A 10,033-nucleotide genomic window follows, 5' to 3' on the forward strand; every position below is an offset into this window, starting at 1 on the left:
TCTAGCTCTTCTACCAGCGCATGTTTAACAAGATTATTCTTGGGCTTGGAGATGTTCAATCATTTGGCCACTGTGATGCCTTGGGGCCTCCAGGGTGCATCCATGACGTCCTGTAACGATTGGGCAGGCGGAAGACCGTGTTGGTGATGAGGAGATCGTCGGAAGCTCAGGTTTCCAACAGGAGGAGTCCGTTGTTGTTGAAGTTGCCAACACCGTGTTTCCCTAACACTCCCTTCCACGACTTGTGGTCTCTGCAAGGATGATGAGTTTGTCTGCTCTGGGTACGGCTGCGATGGTCTTCTTTAGGTCGTCGTAGAATTTTTCTTTTATGTCGTCGGGGTTGGTCATTGTGGGGGCGTAAGCGTTAATCAGCGCGACAAATCTCTTCTTGGGGAGCGGGAAGCGGGCAGTCATCAGGCGATCGATGATTCCCTTAGGGAGAGCTGCCTGCTTGTTGACCAGGTTGGACTTGATAGCAAAACCAACTCCTTCCTCGCGACGCTCGTCGAGTCCACGGCCGATCCAGAAGAACGTGTAGACGGCAGACTGCTCTGTGAGTTGTCCTTCCTTAGCGAGGCGGGTCTCACTAAGGGAGGCAATCTGTACTTTATATCGGCCCAGCAGCGGAGAAAGGCAAAAGAGACGGAGAGTTCACACATGATAACAAATTAATGGAATGCTTGTATAAAGGCCCCAGGTTTCATAAATCTTCGTAAAGTATTCTATCAAAAGCCATTTCCTCAGTAATTTCCCTTCATCTCCAGCCCTTGCTCCACGAGTCTCATTAACCTATCGTTTGGCCTAAAAGTGTTTTTTTTTAAATAATGATACAACAGCACCTCACAAGTAAAAAGTTTAAGACTTAAAAGAAACAAAACACAGTTGATTTTGAAGGCAGAACACTCAGTCACAATACTAGAGGAGTCCTCTTTTATGAAGTAGGTAACCGCAACCCGAAATAACTGCTTAAGTAAGGGAGACAATTACCTTAAAAAGTCTTTTTAAACAACAGTAAACAGAAAAACAGAAAAGCACTATAATAAGTGGAGGACAAATCTAGCAAAACGTATTAATGTCGAAATATTAGGAAATATCTCAAACCTTAGTAAGCCCTTAGAAAGCACATTTTTCAAAATGAACAAAATTACAGATAGAAAATATTCTAAGCACAACTATAATATAATATGATTGTTAGTACACCGACTATATAAATGAATCGAGGTACTTGAAATGTAAAATGACGTGTAAGGTGGTCACTCTTCACTTCACGTCTTGTGCTCGCCACTATGGCGGCATTCTGCTAGTTCATAAAATTGAATGATAATGGTGATTTAGAAATATCAATGAACTTTGTGTTCATCAATTTTGTGTTCATCAATCAACAAAAAATGGATTAACTAGACTTGAAGGTCAAATTTAGTATTGAATAATAAGAGCCAAAGATTGTGACCTGAATGTTACTACCAAAGATTGTGACCTGAATGTTACTATTTATATATTATATTACGTAGCGAATAATGTCAGGGTCGAATGATGACACCTAGACATTATCTAATACTGAATACTTATAAAGTAACAATAACTATCAAATAAATAGCACGCATGCACCAGGTATCGAATCTTTGATCCGAAACGGCGAGGAAGATAAATATAACCTAACAATAACAATGACGGTGAGGGTTCAAGGTGAGGGTGAAAGTGAAAAAGGTGAAGGTGGAGGGTGAAGGTGACGGTGAAAGGTGAGAGTGAAAGGCGACGACGAAGGTGAGGGTGAAATGTGAGGTCGAAAGGTGAGGGTGAGGCCGAAAGGTGAGGGTGGGGGCAAAAGATGAGGGTAAAACGTGAGGGTGAGGGTGAAAGGTGAAAGATGGGGACGAGGGCGAAATGAGAAGGTGAGGGTTAAGGGTGAGGGTTCAAGGTGAAGGCGAAAAGTGAGGGTAAAAGGTAAAAGATGAGGGTGAGGGTGAACGGGGGTGAACGGGGGTGAACGGGGAAAGATGAGGGTGAGGGTGAGGGTGAATGGTGAAAGGTGAGGGTGAAAGGTGAGGATGAAAGTGTGAAGGGTGAAGTGTTAAAGGAGACAATGAAAGTTGAGGGTGAACGTGAAAAAAGGAAAAAGGTAAATGGTCAGGGTGAAAGATGAGGGTTAATGGTGAGAGGGCAAAGTGAAAGGTGAGGGCGAAAGATAAAGTAAAAGATGAGGGTGAGGATGAAAGGTGAAAGATGAGGGTGAGGATGAAAGGTGAAAGATGGGGACGAGGGTGAAAGATGAAGGTGAGTGTGAAAGGTGAGGGTTAAGGGTGAGGGTTAAGGGTGAGGGTTTAAGGTGAAGACTAAAAGTGTGGTTGAATGGTGAAAGATGAGGGTGAGGATGAACGGGGAAAGATGAAGGTGAGGATGAAAGGTGAAAGATGAGGGTGAATGTGTGAAGGGTGATGTTAAACAATGAAAAGCATGTTTTGTTACAATCATTATCTTTGGGGGACATTTCGAAGATTTACCCACGAGTACAGGTAGACCTAGCATGTACAGAAACACATAAAATATTTAAAATAATATGTGTTGTTTGTTTGTAGGCCTACTATTTTTTTGTATGTGTTGATACTATTTTATTACAAGATAAGATGCTTTGTCCTCTGTTTCTATTCTTCCAGAACGGATACATTCATGATGATATCAGAATTTCGCCTTGCCATTTCTGCTTGTCGCTTAGAGACACGCGGGGCTGTGGAGAGAGAGAGAGAGAGATACAGAGACAGAGACAGAGACAAAGTCAGAGACAGAGACAGACAGAGAAAGAGTTAGAGAGAGAGTGGGAGAGAGAGAGAGAGAGAGAGAGAGAGAGAGAGAGAGAGAGAGAGAAGGTTTTTGAGGATTTGATGTGAAACAACTGAACTCCTAGTCTTGAATTATTTATATATGTATTTATTTTCTTACCACCATGGTTTGTGATAAGTCCATATTATACTGTACAGACACACAGAGCATTCATGTCAGATAAGACAATTCTTGGTTCGTTGTTTTGTGTGGGTCAGTACAAAAATCTGTCTGTATTTTCTGGCACAATCACTTTCATGACAAGATAATAAACTCATGTTTGATCTGCCGTTTTCGGTAGTCGCTGTTTGTTTCTGTTGCATTGACTACAAGATACGATGTTTGACTATATATATATATATATATATATATATATATATATATATATATATATATATATATATATATATATATATATAAATATATAATATATGTATATAAATATACAATATATATATATAAATATATATATATATTTTCATATATATATATATAATATATATATACATTCATACATACATATATATATATATATATATATATATATATATATATATATATATATATATATATATATATATATATATATATATATATATATATAATATGTGTGTGTGTGTGTGTTTCTGTTACACTCTCGACAAAATAACGTTTTTGATTCGATGTTTCTGCTACATTCATGACAAGATGAGTATTTTATTCGCTGTTACTGTTACATTCATGACAAGATTAGATGTTTTATTCGCTGTTTCTGTTATATTCATGACAAAATGAAACTTTGATTTTTGTCCCTATATTTCTGTTACATTCATGACAAGATGAAATGTCTGATTCGCTGTTTCTGACGAAATGGCAATTTTGAGTCTTTTGTTTTATTACATTCTTTACAAGATACATATTTTTTACTCTTTTGTTCTGTTACATTCATAAAACGATGAGATATTTGATTTGTTGTTTCTGTTACATTCATGACAAAACGGAATGTTAACGTTTGACTCTGTGTTTCTGTTACATGCATGATAAGATGACATGTGTGGCTCTATGTTTCTGTTACAATATTTACAAGATAAAATGTTCGACTTTTATGTTTCTGTTACTTTCATTATAAGAGGAAGTGTTTGACGCTACGTTTCTGTTACAATATTTACAAGATAAAATGTTCGACTCTATGTTTCTGTTACATTCATTATAAGATGACGTGTTTGACGCTATGTTTCTGTTACATTCATTACAAGATAAAATGTTAGGCTGTTATTTTTCTGTTGCATTCATGACAAAATGAGGTGCTTGATTCGCTGCTTCTGTTACATTCATGACAAAATGGAATGTTAATGTTTGACTCTATGTTTCTGCAACATTGTGCATGTTGGGCGCTTATGTGCTTGATTCGCTGTTTCTGTTACATTCATGACAAAATGAGGTGCTTGATTCGCTGTTTCTGTTCGTTGTTCAGCTGTTCCCTCAGGCTGGTTACTCTGATGAGCTGGTCTTCCTCCACTGCTGCCAGGACGTAGTCGGGCACATAGCGAGCCTGGCATTCCTCTACCAGCAGCATAATGCGGTCTGGGTGCGCTATGTCCACGGAAGACGTGCACATCTGAAACCCCAAAATCCCAGCAGTGATTTAGTTATAATACAGAACACGTGCGGAACCAACTCGATCGAGAGAAACATTCGAGAAACTTAGTTTAGTTTTAATAAGAGTTTTACGGCACTTGCAACACAATAAGTCATATAAGTGCCGTGGAATAGATTTTTGCAAAAGAGGAACATGCACAACAAAGAAGGAGGGGGGATACGGACGATAGATGTTTGATAGGAAAGAAGGAGCAAACCACACCAGAGCACCCGCCAACCATCCATCTCGAGAAACTTGATAGAGAAACACAATAAGAAAGATATATATGAGAAATGAGTCACGCTGAGTGAGTCTCGTATTTGTTCATATTATTCATGCTCTCCTCCCCCCGCCTCAAAACAACATAAGCACAACAATAATATAATGCTAATATTTGACTTATGTTTCTGCTACATTCATGACAAAATGAGGTGCTTGATTCGCTGTTTCTGTTCGTAGTTCAGCTGTTCCCTCAGGCTGGTCACTCTGATGAGCTGGTCTTCCTCCACTGTTGCCAAGACGTAGTCGGGCACATAGCGAGCCTGGCATTCCTCCACTAGGAGCAGAATGCGGTCTGGGTGCGCTATGTCCACGGAAGACGTGCACATCTGAAACCCAAAATCCCCGCAGTGATTTAGTTATACACAACACGTGAGGAACCAACTCGATCGAGAGAAACATTCGAGAAACTTAGTTTAGCTTTAATAAGAGTTTTACGGCGCTCGCAACACAACAAGGTCATATAAGTCAGTGCCGTGGAATAGATTTCACAAGAAAGGAACACACACAACAAAGAAGGAGGGGGGATACGGACGATAGATGTTTGATAGGAAAGAAGGAGCAAACCACACCAGAGCACCCGCCAACCATCCACCGAGGAAAACTCGATAGAGAAACACAATAAGAAACAGATATATGAGAAATGTCACTCGTATTTGTTCATATTCATACTCTCCTCCCCCGCCTCCAAACAACATAAAAAAACAACAACAAAACGAAACAGGAAAACAAAACATCAACAGCAACAACAACAACAACAACAACAACAACAACAACAACAACAACGATAGCAACGACCACAACAACAACAATAACAACAACAACATGTTGTTCTCTCATTTGGGAGGCGGTGGTCCTGGCGAAGAGTACGCTCTTCGGGGCTCCAAAGATTTCGAACGGATAGGCTACCACACACACAACAACAACAACAACAAAAACAACGACAACAACAACAAAAACAACAACAACAACAACTCATCACTTATCATTCTGTAAGACACAATTCTATCATGCGATCTATTTCCCTTTATCATAAGGTTGGATCGTGGCTTGATAAAACAACAATCAGGTGGTACCGAAATATCGAATGGCACTGTGTCAGGACCAACCCTGGGTGAGAAGGATAATATAATAATAAAAAATAACATCCCAACAAAAAGAGAGAAATACTCGGCCAAAATTTTCTCACAATCCGGGAATGGAACTCGGGTGTCCTGCGTGTGACAGTGAAGGGCCTAGGCCTTGGCTAACCACTACACCACAGACGCCACGATACTTTTCGATCTAGATCAAGGGTCATTAAATATTTTCTCAGAGAGGGGCGAATTACTAAGACTAAGAGAGTGCGGATCGCGGACTGGATAGCCCATTTTGTTAAACACAACACTCTGACAATATTATGTAAAAGGATAGATTGCTAACGTTAAAGCAGAGAAAGAGTGTGATACCTTGGCCAGGAGTTATAACGCCTTTAAAAACACGTTGATTTACATGCACTGTTGAGTTCAATGAAATACCCCCAAAAACTGCATTTCATATAAACAAGAAAACCAGTACAACCACAGAAGGAATACGTTTCTCTGCTATATAAAATATTGACAATTAGGCCTATATATATACCCATAAGGTCAACAGCGAAAACAAGATAGCCTACACAAGCACCTGATATCGACCCCCTTCCCTTGCTCTTCTTTCCCGCACCTTCATAACAAGATGAGCCTTGTCGTAGGAGCGGAGAAAATTCGCTGAAAGCACAATCAGGAGTCTCCAGCTGCTCTGAATAGCGTCCAGAAACTGTTGGTCAAGATAGCCTGGCCCAAGGTCACGCTGGTGGATGTAAGTTCTCAGATGGAGGTCTTCCTCCAGGTACCTTGGAGAAGGCGGGGAACAGGAATATTCAGTCCTGACACTCTGTGTGTTACCGACATAATATTATTATGATTATTCTTATGCGTGTGTGTTTGTGTGTGTGTGTATTTGTGTGTGTGTGTGTGTGTGTGTATTTATGTGGCTGTGTATTTGTGTGTGTGTGGGGGTGGGAGGGGTGGATAGTCAAGAAAAAAATTAACTTAAATGCAGGTGCTTTCTTCGCCGCCAACGACACAATCATTTCGATCATTTACGAGATGGGTTTCCGACCCTGCCTATGATGGCCAACCAGGGCTGAAAGGGATCAAAGATCGTGTATAAGAAGATAGTTCACTCCTCTCTTTGAGCCAATTAAAAAAGTGTTCTCAAAATTCGGTGGCGCCCTCTTCGAAAAAGTGCGGACTTTGCGAACGGAGTTACCCTATTCGTGTGAAAAACAATAAAGTGAAACTAACAAACTGTGCTATTCATATTCCTATTCAGGAGAAACGAAAGAGAGCTGCAAAGCTAAGGCTGCAGCGCCATCTGAACCAATGTGCAGACTTCCGCGGACACTTTTTTGGGTGAGTGAACTATCTTGTTATGTAGGATCTTTGGAGGGATGCAACATCCCAGCAGAAAGATCAAAGCACATTGTACTCGATAAAAATTGTATCCCTTCTGGGGAATCGAACACGAGTTTTTTGCTTGCTACCTCGAAACATCTACTAACTTCTACACCACAATCCAGTCAATATCAAGTACAGTCGAACCTCATTTCTTGTATATTATTTTTACAATAATTATATAAACGTAGTGAAAGACATCCACCTGTCTAAGACGACCAATTTTCTCCTTCATAATGGATGGCCGTCTTAGACAGATTTGACTGAATCAGGTAAAGAGAAGTCAAGGTCAAAGCAACCAACCTTCTTAATATATGGCGAATGAATCGAAAATCTTCATCTGCGTATCCTATGAAGACGTGGTATTGGTAGTCGCTCATGGTTTTCGGCCTGAAAAAGATGAGAGAAGGCTCATTATAAGACTAAAGCTCTAATTGAGGCCTCCACTCGGAGCATACTTGACCTACTATGCACATCCGGGTTCTACAATCTCTTTGCAGCCAAAAGGGGGCGGGGAGAAAAGTACAGCCATGACGTCATAATACGCGAAAGACGGTTTCAACGATTCTAAGAAAGGGTGGTACAACTAGATCATTGCTGCTTTTCTTCATACTGCTTCTCTGTCCATGACCAAGAACATAAATTCTAAAGAAAATACAGTAAAAGTCGATAAAACACTCTATTTGGAAACTTACTCGACTTTCTATGCACTGCACACCCTGGGTCTCCAGTCTCTGTGGCGCCACACGTGGCTCGCAGTGATGTTTTGCGGGAAAGACGCTTTTAACCCTATCTGTACGTCGTGTTTTACTATCATATCCATACGACGTGGGGAACTCTGTACGACCACTTTCAAAGAGGAAATTTAGTCGTTAATCCGACCCGAACACTTTGCATAGCAGTCTGTCAAAATGTTTTTTTTGTTTGAAATACTGAAAGTTTCAAAGAGATCTTTGTACTACAAGTATTCTAAAATGTGAAGAATACAACACCGGGGGTACAAAATGACCCCAGGGCGTACGGATAGGATTAACTCTTTTCAAGAATGGAGGCCCAAACTACCTTTTCCTCCCTGACGGTTAAGGTCAAAACAGCAAGAACTAATTTGTGTCAATGGTGGCATAACGTATTTACCTTCAAACAGACTAGACACAGATACATAATTGAATTATTAAATACATCATGACAAAAGAATCTTTCTTTTTTTTCATCATTAACTTGCTTTTCTTGGGGGGAGGGGGGGGGGTGAGATTTTATGATTATCTATCCTACTTCCGTCTTAGAATTAACTTTTTTCTATACGTTACTCAGTTAATTTTAAACTTGTATAGTTTTTTTTACAGCTACAACAATCAACCGAACCTACCTGACAGCGGGGTTCAGAAGATTTAGAAAGAAGTTTCTTAGCGCGGTTTTGTAACGCCACCACCTGTAGAGCGCCAGGAATCCGAAGGCCATGACCAAGACCAGACATATAGAGACCAGGAACGCTGTCCGGCCCACACATCGACGCCATATTGCCTTGACAGCTGCCAAGTCGCCTGTCCTGATGAAATAGCCTCTTTCGTCAATGCATGTGTAATTCCCAGAGTTGTCCATTCGCACCAGAGTTGTGTGCAGCCATACTGATGAAGGGGGAAAAAGAACGATGAAAAGGAGAAATGTTTTTAGGTAAACGTATGGTAGCAGGCGTACAGTCAAACCCCGTTATACTGCCTTCAATGGTACAAGCATGAAGTTGGCGATACAGCTGAGCTGTGGTACAACGAGGTTTTCAAGTCATCTGTTAAATACACGTAGCACCGACTGCCCTACGTCAAGGGAATGTGTTTACCAATCAGGAGACGACGTAATGCGTTATCTCCCTTCGATCTGTCACTTAGGACGCTATGCAATTATTGCCTCCCCCTCCCCCCGCCCCAAATGATATCACTGTCGTACGTGAGGAAAGCTTGATCCTTTACTCGTCCACCTTTTGTGATCGAATAGTTTTTAAGATGACAGAAGTAGGGTTTCGAAACTGATAAATAATCATTAACATCTCTGGGCATTGCGTGTGTGTGTGTATGTGTTCTTAATTTGAAGTGCAGTATTATAGTTATCCCTGCTCACCATGGGGAGGTAGACATAGCCCTTCAAAGAGGAATATAATTATCATTTTATGTTGGATGTCAATGATTAAAGTGGGTAAAAAATCAATGAAGGCTGAGATAAAACATTTTTAATGGAGCAATCTGAAACTAATTCAATGGTAATTCCTTTCTTCGCAAATTCCTCTTTCAGACTGCTCCGGTGTTTTACTTTCAGTATGTTTCTCTTTCTCAGTTGGGTACACTGTCCAGCTTCCATGGCACTGATTTTCAGGCGTGTTATTTGCTGGTGGACACTGGGTTTCCGAATGAAAAGGAAAAAGGAACAGGTTTAGTGACGCGCACCTAAAGTATTGTCATGCGCAAAGGTTAATATAAGCTATGTCTTTTATGCCAACAGACGAAAGTAAACCAGCTCTAGATTCAAAACCATTACAAATTTGTTGTTGATTATTTGTCCGATTTCTACACATTCAGCGCTAAGACATCAGTGATTGATAACCCGCCCAAAAAGTTCATTCAACAATCTGTCTAAGCCCAGAGACACCATTACAGTAACGCACCATTAAAGTGCGTGTATGTGTGTGTGTGTGTGTGTGTGTGTGTGTGTGTGTGTGTGTGTGTGTGTGTGTGTGTGTGTGTTTGTGTGTGTGTGTGGGGGGGGGGGGGGTATCTGTGTTTGTGAGGAGGGGAGGGGGGTTGCTCAGCCTTTGCCATGTTCAGAAGCAAAAAGAATGTCTAGACATGGCTTACAC

The 10,033-nt window shown here is 40.6% G+C and overlaps 1 protein-coding gene across 1 annotated transcript in view; it reads right to left on the bottom strand.

Moving 5' to 3' along the window:
• Positions 1-222: 222 nt before the first annotated feature.
• The window catches only part of LOC101855742, a 21,566-nt gene continuing 11,755 nt past the window's right edge, over positions 223-10,033 (bottom strand). The window contains exons 2-7 of the mRNA XM_005105701.2: positions 8,555-8,813; positions 7,492-7,578; positions 6,416-6,584; positions 4,921-5,043; positions 4,292-4,414; positions 223-600 (exon numbers count right to left, since the gene is read on the bottom strand). Of these exons, the coding sequence (XP_005105758.2) occupies positions 223-600; positions 4,292-4,414; positions 4,921-5,043; positions 6,416-6,584; positions 7,492-7,578; positions 8,555-8,813 (1,139 nt within the window). The remainder of the gene's footprint in view (positions 601-4,291; positions 4,415-4,920; positions 5,044-6,415; positions 6,585-7,491; positions 7,579-8,554; positions 8,814-10,033) is intronic.

This window comes from Aplysia californica, unplaced genomic scaffold (assembly GCF_000002075.1).
Source record: "Aplysia californica isolate F4 #8 unplaced genomic scaffold, AplCal3.0 scaffold00486, whole genome shotgun sequence".
Classification (NCBI taxonomy): Eukaryota; Metazoa; Mollusca; class Gastropoda; order Aplysiida; family Aplysiidae; genus Aplysia; species Aplysia californica.